The sequence below is a fragment of the Eurosta solidaginis genome, chromosome 5 (assembly GCF_040869045.1).
Source record: "Eurosta solidaginis isolate ZX-2024a chromosome 5, ASM4086904v1, whole genome shotgun sequence".
Lineage (NCBI taxonomy): Eukaryota > Metazoa > Arthropoda > Insecta > Diptera > Tephritidae > Eurosta > Eurosta solidaginis.
The window spans coordinates 175,426,035-175,446,201 of record NC_090323.1 but is presented as its reverse complement, the minus strand read 5'-3'; the positions used below and the strand labels follow the sequence as shown (position 1 = coordinate 175,446,201).

General features: G+C 40.3%; 1 protein-coding gene and 1 long non-coding RNA gene across 3 annotated transcripts in view; one reads left to right on the top strand and one right to left on the bottom strand.

The window, feature by feature from the left end:
• Positions 1-9,969, bottom strand: part of moi (modigliani) — a 36,076-nt gene extending 26,107 nt beyond the window's left edge. For both annotated transcript variants that reach the window (XM_067757501.1, XM_067757502.1), the window contains exons 1-3: positions 9,632-9,969; positions 9,150-9,569; positions 9,004-9,084 (exon numbers count right to left, since the gene is read on the bottom strand). In XM_067757501.1, the coding sequence (XP_067613602.1) occupies positions 9,218-9,569; positions 9,632-9,879 (600 nt within the window). In that variant the 5' untranslated portion in view covers positions 9,880-9,969 and the 3' untranslated portion in view covers positions 9,004-9,084; positions 9,150-9,217. The remainder of the gene's footprint in view (positions 1-9,003; positions 9,085-9,149; positions 9,570-9,631) is intronic.
• Positions 589-1,442, top strand: LOC137233945 (uncharacterized). Its single transcript, XR_010947616.1, has 3 exons — positions 589-766; positions 936-1,160; positions 1,215-1,442. It is a non-coding gene; the product is annotated as an uncharacterized lncRNA (long non-coding RNA).
• Positions 9,970-20,167: the final 10,198 nt, after the last annotated feature.

The window sequence follows — 20,167 nt, the reverse complement described above, 5'->3', positions numbered from 1 at the left end:
CAACGACTGCCAAATTACAGCTTGCAAAACTTTTAAATTGCCTTCTTTTAAAAGTGGGCGGTGCCACGCCCATTGTCCAAAATGTTACTAATTTTCTATTCTGCTTCATAAGGTCAACCCACCTACCAAGTTTCATCTTTATATCTTGGTAAATATGTCTTTGGTAATGAATTATCGCACTTTTTCGGTTTTTCGAAATTTTCGATATCGAAAAAGTGGGCGTGGTTATAGTCCGATTTCGTTCATTTTAAATAGCGATATGAGATGAACCCAGGAACCTACATACCAAATTTCATCAAGATACTTAAAAATTTACTCAAGTTATCGTGTTTACGGACAGACGGACGGACGGACGGACGGACATGGCTAAATGAATTTCTTTTTTCGCCCGGATCATTTTGATATATAGAAGTCTATATCTATCTCGATTAGTTTATGCCGCTACGGATTACCGTTATGCGAACAAAATTAATCACCCCTATTCTGCATTTCGATTACGTTCCCGTTCTACGCTCCGCTTTAATCGAAGTTGGGTATTCTGTATTACGACGGAATGGTAACGAGAAGAGGAAAAGCAAATGATTTTTCGAAATCAGCTGTTTGTACGGAATGTGTGAACAGTGGAACAAAATAAATTAAAGAAAATTTGTTAGAAAACACTGAAAAACCTTTATATTTTATTATCCACGCAATTTTGTACAAAAAAAAAGCAATAGAATATATTGCCGCAGTGTTATATTTTTTTGAGTGAAGTGCTTTCATAATTGTAAGTGTGTTTTTGTCGCTCTTTTGGCCAATTCCCTGCCGTGGCCACCAAGTTTTGTTAAAACAGATTCCTGCACGAATATAGTTGACATTTTCTTAATTTTATGGATGCTAATTTCATTGCACTGGCCAAAAATACTTTATGAAGATTTATTTATTCTTTCCGCAAGGTTTGTTTACGTTTTCGCTTCACCTTCCTTTACTCCGGCAGCGTGCTTTGGCATGTAACTGGACCCAACGAACAGACACAATTTATAGCTGTCTATTATAGTGGAATCAATAGCCGAGTCATTATTTGTGGAGTTGGAAAGCAACGCATACGAAAATTGCCAGGCGAGAATGGAAAGGCAAATATTGCGAGATTTGTGTAATCCATTTGAGATGAGTGACGAATTGTAAGAAATTGAACTTAAAAATGGTAAAGTTTAATGACTTATTTTCTTATTTAGGTTCAAAAAAAACTTTCGACTTAATAAGGATGCTTTCAAGTATGTGTTAGATACTTTTGCGGGGCAAATACGTCCAAGGACATCGACATGTTGTTTTTGACCTGGAAACATATAAAAAACAATCATCATCAAGCCTTCTACGTTCCTTAACAAGTTTTACTTACATTTTTGTTAAAATTCTGTTATAAATTAATAAAAAAATAAAAATAAAATATTTTTCCGCTAACTAATTTGCAACTTAGAAAAACGGAACTACGATTGATAGAGTTGGGTCGTTGCGTTCTGAACTTCTTCAATTGACCGGGTCTCTCAACTGAACAAGTGAACTAGATCTTCGATTTCGGTTCTATTTGTTCTTTTAGTCATTTAGTTGTTGTTGTTGTTGTTGTTGTAGCGATAAGGTTGCTCCCCGAAGGCTTTGGGGAGTGTTATCGATGTGATGGTCCTTTGCCGGATACAGATCCGGTACGCTCCGGTACCACAGCACCATTAAGGTGCTGGCCCGACCATCTCGGGAACGATTTATGTGGCCACATTAAACCTTCAGGCCATCCCCTCCCTCCCCAACCCCAAGTTCCATAAGGAGCTTAGGGTCGCCAGAGCCTCGTCAGTTAGTGAAACAGGATTCGTTTTATCTTGTTATTCTTTCTCTCTTCTCGGTCGCGAACATTGTAAATTCATACATACATACGCAGAAATTCACAGTGAACACGAATGTCGATGAAGCCACTTACACTAAAGATATGTGTGGTCATCTTTGTGAGTGGCACTGCTACAACAATATATGTATGGACTATTTATGAAAAACATGTTTTGTAAGAAACTAATTATTACATTTATTTAACTTGGATAGTTCATATGTACAATTTGTGTCTGTACTCTTTCAATTTCCTGGATCTTCCGAATTTTGCAACTTTTTTGAAGTTAATTATACATATATATTTATCTTATTTATTCATAACACATTTAAATATACCCACACAAAGCATTGCTGCATACACACCTCCATCTATACTTGGTGGCTTTTTTCGCGGGTGCGAGCAGCAGTGAACAAATTTGCTTGAAAAAAAGAACAGATGAACAAAAAGAACAACTTGTTCGTTCATCAGAAAAAGAACGAAAAATTCGAATCTCTGAAATGAACGAAAAAGCCCAAGGCAGTCGGTTCTATGTACCGGAGCGACTCGGGATTTTTCCCGACCAAGGACTGTCATTTCAGTGTGACCCCATTTAATTTGTTTCGTCCCTCCCACAAATTGTCATCCTCCCAGCAGCTTCTTGCAGCAGGACTGCTACATATTCTCTTACTCCGGGAAGGTATCGAACACAAACCGGGTCCGTCTCCTGACCCCGGTCCTGAGAAATGGTTTTGCTGCATTTGCCAGAAAAGAATCTTTTTAGGACGGTCATACTCTGTTCAGTGTGTCTCGTGCAAGGGATGGTTGCATCGGACAGGTTGTTCTGGGCTTGATCCCAAAACCCGACGTCCACGTAACTTTTATAAATCTTTTGTGGCTCCTTGCTGCTCACGCCCAAGGGCGTCCCGTAGTCTACGCCTAAGCGTATCTCCACTACCTTCCAGCAGCTTCGCTGCTCAGCAAGCCACAACAAGTACCCGCTGCTGCTCGCGCCACACGGCGCCAACAACTGAAACAGCTGATACCACTCATAACTACTACCTTCGTAGTAGAGCTGGTAGCAATGCTGAGCATCAGCCCCTGCCCCCGTCTTCTTCTCCCCCCCCCCCCCCTCTTTTCTGGCAGCAATCGTGCAGGTCAGGGAAACAGACTCTTAGTCCCTGCCTCCGTTTGCACCGTCTGCCATCACAGAATATATAGGTTTGCGAAATCCGCTCAATGCATCTCCTGCCTTGGGTGGTGCCACTTTCCTAGATGTTCTGGTCTCCGCGACGGCAACCCCTCGACGGGTTTCATCGCGCCATGTTGCCAGGTCGCAAACCCAAATCATCCGGGTACCCCAATGCTTGCCCAAGGGCGCCCAGTCCCAAGGCCACAACAGCAATTGCGTCCTGGCCTTCCACAACCTAGGCGAAGTCACCCCTCACTTACCCCTAGAGTGGCGGCGTCACCCCTCATGCACTTCAGAATTCTGCAGTTCAACTGTAATGGACTGACTGGGAAGATTACGGAGATAGTCGATTTCATGAAGCGGCACAACATCCGCATTGCTGCGATTCAAGAGACTAAACTCACAGCAAGATCTGCATTGCAGACCTACTCTGGTTATAATGTCCACAGGAAAGACCGCGAGAGCGGAAATGGAGGCGGCCTCGCGTTTATTATACACCACTCTGTGCAATATCATATATTTGATCCTGGCATCGACCGCAGTGACAATGTCTTAGAACGTCAAGGCCTATCTGTCCGGTCAGGCGATGCAAATCTAGAAATCATCAACATCTACATCCCTCCTGTCACCTGTTGCCCCAGTGGATACCGCCCTAATATCGAGGCCTTACTCACCGGCAACAATCGCATTATCTTAGGCGATTTCAATGCCCATCACGACCTATGGCATTCAAACTTGCGGGCGGACAGTAGGGGTGAGATGTTGGCGGATCAAATAGACGAAACGACGTTCTGCACAATAAACGGAGACGCCCCCACACGTATGGTAGGAAGCTGTCATAGCTCGCCAGATATCTCAATGGTGAGCGCAGAACTCGTAAACTGCGTCAACTGGCAGCCGATGGTAACATTGGCATCCGACCACCTGCCCATACTTATTTCGTTCGAGCGTACCGCCGACTTCATCGTCACCGAAAAACGCACTTTCATAAACTTCAAAAAAGGAAAGTGGGAAGAATATAAATCTGCAACAGACAGCAGCTTTGCTGCCCTCCCTATCCCGACTGATGCCCGCCAAGGGGAGCGTGCCTTCCGTAAGGTCATTGAATCCGCCTCGGCACATTTCATTCCCGCCGGGAGAATTCCCGAAATCCGGCCCACTTCCCGGCGGAGGCCGCAAGCTTAGCGAGGGAACGCGACCTTATAAGGCAGCTTGATCCAGGCGACCCCCAAATAAGGGATATAAACCAACGCATCAGATTGCTTGTGGACGAACACAAGCGGGCGAAATGGGAAGAGCACCTAAGAGGTTGTAACCTCTCTACCGGTGTAGGCAAACTTTGGTCCACCGTAAAGTCCCTATCGAATCCTACTAAGCACAAAGACAAAGTTTCCATCGCCTTTGGCGATAAGGTGCTGTCGGATGCGAAAAAATGCGCGAGCGCTTTCTGCCGACAATATATAATGCATCCTACGGTCGACAAAGATATACGGAGAGCCAATAGACGCGCACATAAACACAAACTCAGCGCGTCACCAATTACCATCACCGCTAGAGAGGTTGAGGACGCCATTGGTCGCGCTAAACCATCCAAAGCAGTGGGCCCAGACGGCATAGCCATGCCGATGCTTAAAAACCTAGGGAAAGAGGGTTTCAAATATTTAGCGCATGTCTTCAACCTGTCTCTTTCCACCTTTGTCATACCCGAGAAATGGAAAATGGCCAAGGTGGTCCCGCTACTAAAGCCTGGGAAACCAGCTAACGTAGGTGAGTCATATCGTCCGATATCTCTCCTATCGCCAGTGGCAAAGACGCTTGAAGCCATTTTGCTCCCTTATTTCCAAGCACATTTGCAGCTAGCCCCTCATCAGCATGGCTTCAGAAAACTCCATAGCACTACCTCCGCGCTAAATGTCATTAGCACCCAGATAAATTGCGGTTTGAATCAATATCCCCACCACAGAACAGTACTCGTAGCGTTAGACCTATCAAAAGCTTTTGATACGGTCAACCATGGCTCGTTACTGCAAGACCTGGAAGGGTCTACCCTTCCCCCATGTCTTAAAAGGTGGACCGCAAATTATCTGGGTGGTCGGCAGGCATCGGTGCAATTCAGAAACGAAACATCAAAACAAAGGAGAATTAAACAAGGGGTGCCACAGGGTGGTGTCCTATCCCCGCTTTTGTTTAATTTCTACATATCTAAGCTACCTTCTCCACCGGAAGGAGTCACAATCGTTTCCTACGCCGATGACTGCACAATAATGGCCACAGGCCCAGGCCCAAAGATCGATGAGCTATGCAATAAAATAAACGGCTATCTCCCTGATCTCTCCAGTTTTTTCGCCTCGCGAAACCTGTCATTGTCACCGACTAAATCTTCCGCGACCTTATTTACAACATGGACGCCCCAAATGTCGACCATATTGAACATCCACGTCGATGGCACTACGCTACCGACTGTCCTACACCCCAAAATCTTGGGTGTGACGTTTGATCAGGATCTACATTTTGGTGCGCACGCAACCGCAATTGTTCCAAGAATTCAGAGCCGTAATAAAATCCTCAAATCCCTTGCTGGCAGTACGTGGGGAAAAGATAAAGAAACGCTCTTGACCACATACAAAGCAATTAGCCAGCCGATTACGTGCTACGCGTCACCCATATGGTCGCCAAGCCTAAAAACCACCCACTGGAAGAAACTACAGGCCTGCCAAAATACTGCTCTCAGAATCGCCACGGGCTGTCTTCTTATGTCCCCAGAACACCATCTGCATAATGAGGCGAGAATACTCCCCATCAGGGAGAGAAATGAGATGCTGACCAAACAGTTTCTGTTGAATACCCAGAAACCTGGGCATCCCATCAGACATCTGATTGACGAACCAGCACCGCCTAGGGGCCTAAGGAGTCATCTCCGTAAGCATTTTGAGGAAATACGGCACCTGAGAACCCAGCCGTATGAAGCGGAAAAACACAAGCAGGTCCTTGGTGAACTCCATAGACAGGCGTCGGACCTTTATGTCAGGAATTGCCCGGTGAATCCAGTACTTGAAGAAAAATATCCAGAACTCGCAGAAGAGGAACGCATACTCCCCAGGGAAACGCGTGTCACTCTTGCTCAATTTCGTTCTGGATACTGTAACAGGTTAAACTCTTACCTATCCAGAATCAACCCCGACATAATGTATGCCCTGCTTGCAATGTGTCCCCACATGACACCAACCATCTCTTTAATTGTAATGTGGAACCAACGCCTCTAACACCCCTTTCCTTATGGTCCACCCCTGTTGAAACGGCAAGTTTCCTTGGACTCCCGTTAGAGGATATTGATGACAATTTGTGATCGCTCGCGGCTATTAGGTGGGGCGAGCATTGCTACAACAACAACAACAACAACAACAACAACTCTAACGATCGAAATGCAGAATACATAAAATCGAACGATTCGAAGTTGGATCGAAAGAGATTGGAACACAGAATACCAAAATTGCCAAATCGAAAAAATTCCAATCCAAGTCGAAATGCAGAATCGGGCTGACTATACTCTGTGAGCTCTGCTCAGCTAAGTATAAAAAAATATATATAGAAATTTAGGCCGAGATTCTTTTCCAATTTGCGTTGTGCTCCTTTTAATGTTTGGTACAAATAGGCTGGACGGATCCTATGTAGATGTTATACACCGACTTCGAGCAGCGTTTGCAAGGCAAACGAGTTTTCAGTGAGAAGCTTTTCATGGCAGAAATACACTCGGAATGTTTGCCAAATCACTGTCGAGGAACGACCCCGCTTAAAAAAAAATGGTTGCCTAATTTTCGATGTTGCTTTACCCACAGCGGCAGCTTATTAAGTATGTAGATTTTAAAGCTCTCATTCCCCTTTCTAATGATTTTTTAATAGTTTTTTTTTCTAGAGTGGATAAAGATTCTTTCCTGCTGTTGTTGTTGTAGCGATAAAGAGACTACCCGAAGTTTTTGGAGATTGTTATCGATGTTGATGGCCCTTTCGCGGATATAGATCCGGTATATTCCGGTCAATGTACTAGCGCGACCATGGTCGGGAGCGACTCAGTATGACTACATGGATCCTTCTAGGCCATTACGCCTTCCCACCCCCTAAATCCATGAGTAACTTGGGGTCGCCAAAGCCCCGGCTGCTAATGAAACTGGATTCGACACCGGTAGATGAGGTTGACAATTTGGTTGGAGAAGCTATAAATTCCTCTCGCAAGCCCTCGAAAGGGTTGTGCTACACAGCCCCTTTAGCCAGTTTGGTATTTTAGTCGCCTCTTACGATAGGCATACCTGCTGCGGTTATATACTAAGGCCTCTGTAGATTCTATATTATTCTTAATAGAATTCACTTTTAGTTTTAATATAAAAATATTTTATTTTTAAAATAGTTAAAATGTAGGTTTTAACATTAAAAGAATCTTCAATGGAATGCAAATTTTTGAAATAACAAAATTCAAAATTAAATAGCATGAATACATTTTTTAAAGTAATAAAGTATAATATTAAAAAGATAAATTTGTAAACAAACCCTACACCCCCTATGTTCCTGTCCCAGTATGTAGTTCTATTGCAGAGATTGGACATAAGGATGGCGGAAGCTGCTCTCAAATATAAGTAACAGACGCAATGCAATATCACTATGATGAAGAACTGTCTGCACCACAAGTTTCGTTGTTGTTGTTGTAGCGATGAAGACACTTCCACAAGGTCTTGGGACGGCAATTTCGGGAACGGTTTAATATGGCCACATTGAACCGCTAGGCTAAATCAGCCCTCACATCTCCTAGTTCCATGATTTCATGAGATTGATATTTGCGGTAAGATAAAATTTTGCAGAACAGGCGTGGCACCCACCACATTTCGAAGAAGAAAATTTTAAAGTTTTGCAAGCCGTAAATGAAGATATCATATTGAAATTTGGCATGGAGAATTTCCCTGCTATTATATATAAGTTTTATGAAATTTAAGAAAGTTGGTTGGAGCACGCCCCCTTAAACAAAAACGATATCGTAACTTCGAAAAATGAAAAATACGATAGTTCATTACCAAAGATAGTTTTGTTAGGCTAGGTGGTATGAAAAGCACACTTGGACTGCAGGAAGGTACATTCTAATACCACATAAAATAACGTAAGCTATAGCTACTAAGAGAGTCGTTGCATAGCCACGATTTAGTTTCGAATAAGACCAATCTCAAGCTTGAATAAATCCTCCGGAGCTCCAAGTGAACTCTATAACGCCCGACTATGTAAGTCCTACATCTACGCCGTTCCGTCTCATGGGAGGGCGGCTGGTTGTCGGTGACCAAAAACTGCGATCCCCTACAGGGTAACACAGCACCATTAAGGTGCTAGCCCGACCATCTCGGAAACGATTTATATGGCCACATTAAACCTTCCCTCCCCACCCCCCGATTCCATGAGGAGCTTGGGGCCGCAAGAGCCTCGTCTGTTAGTGAAACAGGATTCGCCGCGGATAGATGAGGGGGCTTGGAGAAGCTATACATTGCGCTGGCAACCTGAAGGGTTGCGCTACACAGCCCCTTGAATCTGGTATTTTAGTCGCCTCTTACGACAGGCATACCTACCGCGGGTATATTCTGACCCCATGACCCGCTGGGGTTCTTCATCTTCTTCATCTGCATCGTTAAAACTACGTTTCTGTGAACCTGATCTGACTGGAGGCGTGGAAAGCGCATGACGAAGCGGCTGAACTAACAATAATTACATGAACCATTTCTTTACTTCAGCCCTAAAACATAAATATTTTCATCAATTATTTTAACTTCGCTGTATTCGATTTGAATAATGAATACATATATGTTAAGAAGAAATTAATTTTATGAAACGAATTGTTGACTTACAGGGTCTTAAAGCTTGTATAATTAAAATATTGTATTCCAACAAGTTTTTTCTGGGATATTTTAGTTTTGGACAAAATCAGCATATATTTGGAACGTTTACTTACATTTAAAACTTTGGTACATTCAAGTACAAGTGAACATTACATCCGAATGTACAGACGGTCATGTGATGCGTCTCATTTAAGCTAAAAAAAATTAAAAATGATAAGCGACATTGACCTTCTTATGAGTTAAGTGTATATGCACTTACCTTGGCTTTTAGTTTCAATCTGGTCATGAAATGTATTTACACTTCCTTAGATTAAATTTAAGACACTTCTATATGGACTGCTTTTCGCCGCGCTGTATAAGCAAACGTATTTTCAAATGTCTTTCAATTAACTCAGCTGCAGGACATTCTATATAATCAAATTTGAATATATTTATTGCAGGCAGGTACTTCTTCTGTAATGTATCAAGTTGATCAGTCCTCGTGGCACTATCACAATGCTGCAGAACCAACTCCAAAGCTGCACGTGGTGTCAGAGGTACCCAATTGTCACATGGATTATATGGATTCCAAAGTACAACCTCACCGATAATTTCACAATATTTCCCAATTTGTAGTTCATCACAAGCTGAAAATTTAAAAACACGTAAGCTAACAGAACCTTCTGGTAAAATGCAGTTCCTGTTGATTTAAATTTTATTAAATTATTTATAGAATACTTGCTAATTCATAAAATTTAATACTTCGGTAAATGTGTTAGTTTTATGTTTTCGAGCACAAAATATCCATCTAAATGCTGCTGTAATCTTCCTATTACAGTGCAATGTCCATGATGCAATTTTGAAAAACTCCGCTGCAGCACTAATTCCTCGACAAGCAGAAACTTATTGTATGGACAATATTTGGGCAATTTATTTGCGTTGGTCTTGTCTTTGCTGTGATTTTCTGTTGTATTAAGCATTTTGGTGATTTGTTCAGTGCATTTGATCATAGTGTACCTATACAAGTGTGTCAACCATAGTAAATTTTACCAAGTAGCGCAACTAACAGCTGATCGGTGAAATTCGCACAAGCACACGCACAGTTTTCGACTCAGTTTCAAAAAAAAACTAGATTTTTTAGCTTAAATTTTAAAGTGAGATAATCCTTAACAATTGATATATATAGAATATATAAGGCTTGTTTGTTGTTATTAAGAGCATCTTTTTATTGATATTAAAGTTTTTATCATTTATTTTTGAACTTTATTTTAACAATTTCATGTGATTTTAAAGCAGGGATGCACCTTAACGTTAAGCTAATCGTTTATCAAAAAATTTCCACCGTTTCCGTTGAAACACTTCGAAATATTATCGATAAAGAAATTATCAAGATAAATTGTATCTCGTTTTTAACCGAAACGAAAAGCTTTCGTTAACGTTAAAAACGTTAACGAAAACGTGATACTTTATGTTTGAATTGTGCTGGCAATGCTATAGCCATGGTGAAGCCGTAAGGTGGCAACAACGAGCGCACATACACACACAAACTCTATGTAATTTGTTTGTGTAATTCGTTGGTGGTAATGTCAAAAATACTCTGAGAAATGTTCGTACTGTCAAAATTCATGAGAAAAGTTGCAATCAGCTTGGATAATGCTTTCACCTTTAATGACTCCGCCATCAATCAGCTTTGCCAGCATAGTTTGAAATTAATAATCAACATAAACGATTTGATTTCGTTTTGATATGGCAGAAAACGAAACGAAATCATTTCGTTAATTTGACGATCTTAACGTTAATAAACGAAACGAAATGACTTCGTTTCGTTTATTAACGTTGATTATCGTAACGAAATGATATCGTTTCGTTGGTTAAGCATGCCTGATAAATTGTATCTCGTTTTTAACCGAAACGAAAAGCTTTCGTTAACGTTAAAAACGTTAACGAAAACGTGATACTTTATGTTTGAATTGTGCTGGCAATGCTATAGCCATGGTGAAGCCGTAAGGTGGCAACAACGAGCGCACATACACACACAAACTCTATGTAATTTGTTTGTGTAATTCGTTGGTGGTAATGTCAAAAATACTCTGAGAAATGTTCGTACTGTCAAAATTCATGAGAAAAGTTGCAATCAGCTTGGATAATGCTTTCACCTTTAATGACTCCGCCATCAATCAGCTTTGCCAGCATAGTTTGAAATTAATAATCAACATAAACGATTTGATTTTGTTTTGATATGGCAGAAAACGAAACGAAATCATTTCGTTAATTTGACGATCTTAACGTTAATAAACGAAACGAAATGACTTCGTTTCGTTTATTAACGTTGATTATCGTAACGAAATGATATCGTTTCGTTGGTTAAGCATGCCTGTTTTAAAGCATTTTCGTGCATATAAATACAACCATGTGCATATACGTTTTGACATTACATTTCATACACGTTCGTATTTGCCATTCTCATTGTTTCTAAATTCGTAAACAATTACTGCGGATATTCTGTGTGATTTTTCGAAAAAATGTATTACTTTTGTGAAATTTTATACTTAATCTGTGGTATTGTGGTGGACAAAAAGTTTTTATGCAAAAATACTTAGCCTCACAACGCGACAATGTATTTCGTAATGTCGAAGTACTTATATGTATATGTATTTGATGTGGAAGCTTGCATTTGAGAACACGGTTGCCACTTCAGTCCATTCCCTTCCGCCCCTATAAGGTCCACTGATCCCTTTTTCTCAATTTTGGTTCTTTTTCGGCACCGTTTTGGTACTTTTATTTCTTTTTCACTGAACAAAAATTCAAAAAACTGTTAAAAAATTTCCGCAAATCTATTACCCACATATAATTTTGAATTTACTCCAATGGAATTCTTACCGCGAAAATTGCTCTGTCAATAAAATGTAGCAGAACAATGATTTTCACTTGGGAGATAATTTAGGCGAGGCATTAAAAATGAAGTGTTGAATGTTCGGACAAACACATTGTCATTAACTTTTGATGAAACAACGCACTTATCAGAAAGAGACTTGTTTTAGTGTTTAGATGTTTCGATCGGTATTTAATTATTATAGAGTAAGACGCTTCATTTTTAGTCTGGGTTCAAAACTCACACTTACTGAATCTAGGCTCTGGTATGAAGTTTAAACTGTGAATGAAAATGAAAGCATCTATAAAAATAGCATTAACACAATTGCTTAGTTTCATTTACGATTTATTGAGTTGCCACAACGCAAATTTTTTAACCGTTCCTTACTAAAACCTAACTGCGCTATACATTTTATTTCATTGCAATCAAGCAAAACTAGGTTCACAACGTTAGATTGGTGAAAGACATAGTCTTATCCTAAAAATTTCAAAATGTGATACCTAAATGTACACTTTATTTTTGTTTGTGCAGTTTGAACCAAAGCCAAATGTCTCCTTTATTAAAATTTTATATAGGACACCCCTGAAATATTCTACAATTTTCGCTTTTTACAACAAATACGATACTCTAGTAGCTTGCCGAATTGTTTGTTACCAATAAAATAAAACTAAAATTTGGTCGTTTTTTTTTTTTTTTGAGGTCTTTTCCTTTTTTCGATAAATTTGGGTCCCAAATGACAACATGGTGTGGCAACCGTGTTCGAGAATGCACGATATAAGGTTGCATTTTTCCGAACTTAATTTTTGTTTTAAATAATAAAATAGTAGTATGCAAGCGACTGCCATAGTAGTAGATATGTACATGAATATTATGAACAAAGTTTAAATCTAAAAAGAATGTCTTTGAAATATAATCTAAGAGAAGATGGACACGAAGCATAGCTTCATAGACGTGTATTAGGCACAGCATAAGCAATCTTGAGGTGTAGAGAGATCTTAGCTGCATGCCATATTTTGCAGGCGTCTACAAAGCTACGCCTCTTGTGTATCTTGCCTAAGTTCAACTTTTTAGGTGATCTAACATTTTTAATTAATACTGATAAATAGCACCTAAAGCAAATACGCTTAAGGTGACTTTTGCATCGTTTTGCTTTAAGCAACGCAACGCCAACGTCAAAGCAGCACACAAATAATTGAAAACTTACGTTCTTCTTGAAATTTCTTGCATTTTAGAAAAAAAAAACCGATTTTCTATCGCCGTTCAACTAAATAAAAAACATAATTTTGTATTCATGTCGATTTCGTGATCGATCAGGAGAGACGGTGGAACATATCCTCCTGGAACGCGACACAATCTAATGAGGGCACAATAGATCAATGGCCGCAGTGCAATCCCCAATAAATTTTCTATCTATCTTCATGTTATAAAAATAGTTGTACTTCATTTTTCCTCATGTGACAGGGGAACTTTTAACATCCGTTATTTTAATGTAACCCTTATTTGACGAATCACTGAACGATTTCTTTCAAATAGGCCCCTATTATGAGCATTATTCGATCTTCGATCTTCGCTGGCTATCGAACATCGAAAATCGAATTTGAAATTGGTATTACGACAACTCATCTCTGTCGAAATTTTCGCTGTGTATCTAATTTTCAAGCGAACAGAAATTTGTTGTCGATGCTGTATCGAATAGAAAAAGAATTGTTTAAAATGTTAGTTTTTTGTATTTATGTTTTCCTTTTTTACTACCTACTAGTAATTTTAAACTATTTGAAATAATTTTATAAAGGTTCAAGCTCGTGAGTACAAAACAACAGCTTGAAAGACTGGTTTCAATTATGGAACAAAATCCCCATATAGCAAAGGAACTTTCACATTATAGAAATGCAACTTTGCTTAATGCAGCTCAGCCTCCTCGTAATTCAATTTTATCCATCTTTCACAAATAAAATTTTCCAAGACATTCAACACCTCTGATAGTACCACAGAAACAGTCGGCTGGGCAAGTCCGAGTGCATTTTCGTTTTCAACGCTCAGTTGGTAGGATCCCTGAGCACAAAATCGGAGAACTGTTGCCAAAATAAAAAAATATAAGGAATAGACTTGGCTCTTGTGCATTGCTGCAGCAGTTCATCTGTACTGGACAACAAGTCCATGAACGCTTCTTTGGACAGTCTGAAATTTTGAATAAATCTATAACAAAACTTATAATTTCAACAATTTATCAACTTATTTAGAAAGCTACACTTACGTGGTGGAATTCATTTCCAAAGGATTTCAAGCATCTCCCCCGTGTTCTACTTCTGGCTAGCTCCAGTAAGCTTTCCTCTTCATCTGACGAATCATCAAACCACAATTCCGTTGTAGTCATACTTTTATTTTTAATATTTGCATTTAATAACTAGTTCTGCTTTTGTTTATTTATTTTATTTTATTTGACAGAGTATTGGAAATGTGCTATTGTGAACTTTTGAATTTATCGAAATTCACAATAACGCTTGCCTTCATCGAACGCGCGTCGTAATACCGAATGAAAATTCGTTCGATCAGCTCTTTCGCCCACAGTCGAAGATCGAATTTGTCTCATAATAAGGGCTATAAAGTGTTTGTTAGCGGTGAAAACGGCCCCTGGAATTGTTAGCTTATATAGCCAAAGAAAGTTATGCATAGGCAAAATTTAGTCAGCACAAAACGAATAGTTAGAGAAAATTTAAAATATAATGCAAATCATTTTTATTAAATAAAATTAGTTTGACATATCAGATTTGTCAATATTATTTTAGTCCTGCTACTTTTAACACATTTATAAAATTTAAGAAGAACATTTAAGAAGTAAGAAACATGATTAATGCTTACATTAAAACGTGTTTCATTTTCATTGAGGAATAAGTTCGTAAAAATAAAAAGCACGTTTGTTATGGATACGCATCTTTGGTGGAAGCAGTAAGGAAGGCGGTCGGCATGATATGGTGGTGCACAGTGGCTAGTCATTGTCGGCTGGGGCGGGTCCTTGCCAACCTTACTGTTCCTGCGCCATAAGCAGAAAAAAGTTCCTATCATGCCTATCAAAACGAACAGCTGTCAAATTAAAAAAAAAACCGACAGAAGCGCAGAGACCGACCCAAAACGTTTATCAATACAAAATAAAACAACATCCGGCCGAACCGGATGTCACGGACAGACCGTTAACATTCAAATTTAAATTCAAATTCAAAAAAAAAACTGACGCAAAAAAAATTACCGAACCGGACATGACCGGTTACTACTCTGAAATCAAAATTCAAAAAAAAAACTGCTGAAAATAAAATAAAAGAACCAAAAGGAAAATAAACAAAAAGGGCCGAATATATAGAGGGGCGCCGCGGGTGTTGTTGCGACGCCCGGTGCTTGTCCCACCCTCAAAAATCCATGGCCACCGACGCACCTAAATTTCGGTGGCCCCTTACCTGTTCACCCTACGTGCTCTCTAAATGAATGGTGACGCCAGCATTCCCATATTGTTAACAAATTTATTCAATATTCATTATTACTAACATAGCTTTTCTTTTTCTTTTCTTACTACAAGGTTTCTGAATATATTTATGCTTATAAATAATTTAAAAAAAAAAATATAGCAATCGAAAATGCGAGCCTAATTAAAGAGGAACTCTATTCCTGTTTGTAAGGTTTTAGAAAAATTTATTGTGAGCCGCGTTTTGCGACGGTCCATTGAAAGTAATAATAATTGGTTTGTTTTATAATCTACTATACTATATGTGTAATAAAAAAAATCCTTTTTTTTTTTTGTAGAAATTTGGTTAAATGCCCTTTTCTCTTTTTTTTTTTGTTTTTACAAACCTATCTTAGGGCTGTACAGTTTGTATACAACTTCTGATATTTGGGGCCCCCTTAGAAAATTAATAGGTTGTTGTATTAGACTTACTTTGAGTTTAACAGAACATCAATTTGGTATTACACATAGTATAATGACACTAATATGTACTATGAACTAAGAAATTTGTTAAAAACGCAACTAGGACTAAACTTGGGGTAAATCCTACCCCTCAAAAAAATATTGTTTCACAAGTTCAAGTAAAACGTAAGCTTTTAAATTCCTGGAAAATTTTGCGGAGTCATTCACCTGTTCAGGAAGAACGTGAACTTTTAAATTTATTGTAAAATCGACGAAATTGTTTTACAGGTTCAGGTAAAACATGAACCTTTTAAACTTATAGTACAATTAATGAAATCTTTTTAGTTGTTCAAGTGAAACGTAAACTGTTTTACATGTAACAGTCAGGGTTGGTATTGTTTCGGGTTTAGTTCAACTCAGTGCACAAAAATGTATACAAAAAAAGTCTTTGTTTTGATAACGCAAGCTAATCCGCATTACTTGTTATCTGCGTCTCTTAATATAGATTTAATGCATTTTAACTGATAATGCAACTGAACTTGAATTACCAATAAAACTTTATTCCTTACCGAAACAATATCAACACTTTTTGCTCATTCCAAAATCATATCCGCAACGATTGCATCAATTAAAAAACGTAATAGTAAAATTCTACCGTAACGCAAAGCAAATTTTAATACCTGAAACACTTTTTTTGTTTCACAGGCAGTATAAATTGCACACATATGACCATTAAGATATGCTTTGTTTTTTTGTTGGGTAATTTTTTTTTGTATGCAACAATTTTGAACGTACAACAAGAATTGCCTTTTTTTTTCTAAACTTTTCATTTCTTTTGGGCATTGTGCATATTGCATTCGTATTCACATTCGCTTTAATTCTACACTAGGGTGATAGCCTTAAACTTGAGTATGTTGGTATATTGACATTATATAATGTTGCGGAGTCAAAAATATAATTTTAAAAGACAAGGTTAAGGCTACAATTACATAATTTTAGTTCAGTAATGGAACGAACTCACCGCTTAACCGCTGATGTTCGTTATCGCAATTGGACTGGCCGCAGGCCTATATTCGCTGCCCTGTGATTGTCATTGTAGCTGGTTTATTGTAGCCCATCTGGTCGTAGCTGATAAGGGTTGCGCTAGTATTGTTATAGCCGGTATGAACGCATCTAATAAGGATGCGCTAGTAGTATTTTCGCCGGTATGGACGTAGTTAATAAAGATGCGCTAGTAGTATTATCGCCGGTATGGACGCATCTAATAAAGATGCGCTAGTAGTATTATCGCCGGTATGGACGCAGCTGATAAAGATGCGGCTAGTATTGGTGTCGGTGGTACCGCCTGTTGTAGGTGTTAACATTAGTGGCCGCAAGCCTATGTACGTGGCCCCGCTACGTGCGTTGCAACTGGTGTAGCGGTACGTCTGACGGTTGTTGCGCTCGTGGTTGCGCTGAGTTGGGGGAGGTACTACCGATGGTGATGCCCGAGGTAATAGTAGGCACCTTTGGTGGCGGTTGGCGCTGTGGTCCGAGGTGACCAAATGACCCAGGTGCCGATAAAGCTTCATGCTGACCTTTACGCCGGTGGTAGTGTCCTCACTAGGTTAAGATTTATTACCACCCAATTTTTTTACATTTGCTGCGCTGCATACAATTGCCACTTGAACATGCCTAATGGTTGATAGGTTAAATGCAAATCTAATTCTGGCGTTGTTTCATTGATGGGAAAATGTTCACGTTGTGAGTTCCAATAATCATTTATAAATACAATAGGTGAATACGTTTTACCACCATCATCCTTTTGGTGTCTATTTGGCCGGAAACTCGTGCGATTTTCTCGATTTTTTTTATTTCTTACCAGAAATTTTTTTCTTTCTTCGTGTGTATACGGCCGGAAACTCGTTGCCTTTCTTCTCTCGTGATGGCAGGTCTGTCTTTTTCTTGTTTTCGATATTTTTTTATCGCCACTTTCGCCACATCGCTAGGTGTGTTCGCGTGAACACGCTCCCAAGTGGATCGTAGCCGTAGACCGTAGCAGCAGACCGTAACAAACCTGCTTCGCTTTGGAGACCTGACGATGAAGAGAACAGGAAACCGGATCATCTGTGGGAAGCTACTGCCAGGGATCTACGACGACAAGCAACGTGGGGCACGACTCACCCCTGAGATAAGAGTCTCTAAGTCCTACTACGAAGCTAGCCGGGCAACATAGGTTCATCAAAAAAAAAATAAGTCAAGTTGGGAATAATTTCTGTTTCCTAGTTAAAAGGGCTTTGCGGCAATTAGACATTTGTTATGGAGAACTCGTCAAAACTCCGAAAGATGATTTCTAGTGGGTATCGCTCCCACAGGAATGCAAAATCAAAAAAAAAAGGTGTAGACATTTTGATCTGGAGAACTCGTCAAAACTCCGAAAGGCTAGTCCGACCTAAGTGTGGACTGCCAGGGTGTTCACGGTGCTCGGTGAGTACGCGCGTGAACATCCTATGAGGTCAGTGATCGGGGAGGATACTGGGCGAGATGTCCCCGACCGCCAAAACGCCCAAACAAAAAAAAATTGTAAGTTTAAAAAAAAAATAAAAAAAAATTTATTTAAAAAAATCTTGGTAAAAAAAATTACCATTACTCCCGGAAGGGGTGTGATGAGAATGCTGGCATCCCCTTCGAAGGCAGTAGGACCACAGAAAAAAACAAAAACAACACAAATTCATTCATACTCGTCCCTAGTGCTCCCAACCGCAACGCATAAGGGGGTCTTAAGGACCTACCTCTGTGACTGGTTGGGGCCACTAGGGTCAATTTCCTACACACACAGGTTGGTCCCAACACATCCAGCCGCAACGCAGAGGCGGTCTCTGGGGACGCGCTAGTGGGACTGGCTGGGGGTGCTGAGGCCTCCCGTCCATTCACCCGGGACACCCCTCCTGCCTCCGCCGCAATGGGTGGAGCGCTTCAAGAGCGGCTCCCCAGACTGGTGGGACAGGGAGGAGTGCCACTTTGAATCCCAGCTCAACCCGTCACAATCCAGGTGGTATTCTATGGTACCACCTGAGACGTGGGATGAGCTGGGGTCCTTCTAATACACACACACACACTCTCACACCGGACAACACAAATTCGGCAGATAAACTAAAAAAAAAATTACTTTACAAAAAAACCCCAATTAGCGGACATATATATACCTAAGCCGACTAACGGACCACATTCCGGGAAAATAAAAAACCCCCAAATCTACAAAAAAAAATAAAGTGCGTGCAGCACTGCCTCATCGGGTGAATACAAAATCCCGATAACTGACGTTAAGTCTCGTGGATCCCTCAGCTACCGGAGACGATGATCACTCCGGACACCCTGATCCGTCCAACCATCCCACCGCAACGTAGGTGACAGCTCCTGTGGCTGCTCACTCGGACTGGTGGGATGGTCAACTTCACAAGTTGACCTGGAGTGACCCTCGCACTCGGCGCCTCAGGAACCACGTTGGGCGCCATCTGTTATGGCGCCCTCAGCAACTGTCAACGATGATCACTCCGGACAACTTGATCCATCTAACCATCCCACCGCAACGCAGGTGGCTGCTCCTGCGGCTGCTCACCTCGGACTGGTGGGATGGTCAACTTCACAAGTTGACCCGGAATGACCAGCGCGACAGCGCCTCGGGCACCAAATCCCGTTGGGCGCCATCTGTTATGGATACGCATCTTTGGTGGAAGCAGTAAGGAAGGCGGTCGGCATGATGTGGTGGTGCACAGTGGCTAGTCATTGTCGGCTGGGGCGGGTCCTTGCCAACCTTACTGTTCCTGCGCCATAAGCAGAAAAAAGTTCCTATCATGCCTATCAAAACGAACAGCTGTCAAATTCAAAAAAAACCGACAGAAGCGCAGAGACCGACTCAAAACGCTTATCAATACAAAATAAAACAACATCCGGCCGAACCGGATGTCACGGACAGACCGTTAACATTCAAAAATTTAAATTCAAATTCAAAAAAAAACTGACGCAAAAAAAAATTACCGAACCGGACATGACCGGTTACTACTCTGAAATCAAAATTCAAAAAAAAACTGCTGAAAATAAAATAAAAGAACCAAAAGGAAAATAAACAAAAAGGGCCGAATATATAGAGGGGCGCCGCGGGTGTTGTTGCGACGCCCCGTGCTTGTCCCACCCTCAAAAATCCATGGCCACCGACGCACCTAAATTTCGGTGGCCCCTTACCTGTTCACCCTACGTGCTCTCTAAATGAATGGTGACGCCAGCATTCCCATATTGTTAACAAATTTATTCAATATTCATTATTACTAACATAGCTTTTCTTTTTCTTTTCTTACTGCAAGGTTTCTGAATATATTTATGCTTATAAATAATTTAAAAAAAAAATATAGCAATCGAAAATGCGAGCCTAATTAAAGAGGAACTCTATTCCTGTTTGTAAGTTTTTAGAAAAATTTATTGTGAGCCGCGTTTTGCGACGGTCCATTGAAAGTAATAATAATTGGTTTGTTTTATAATATACTATACTATATGT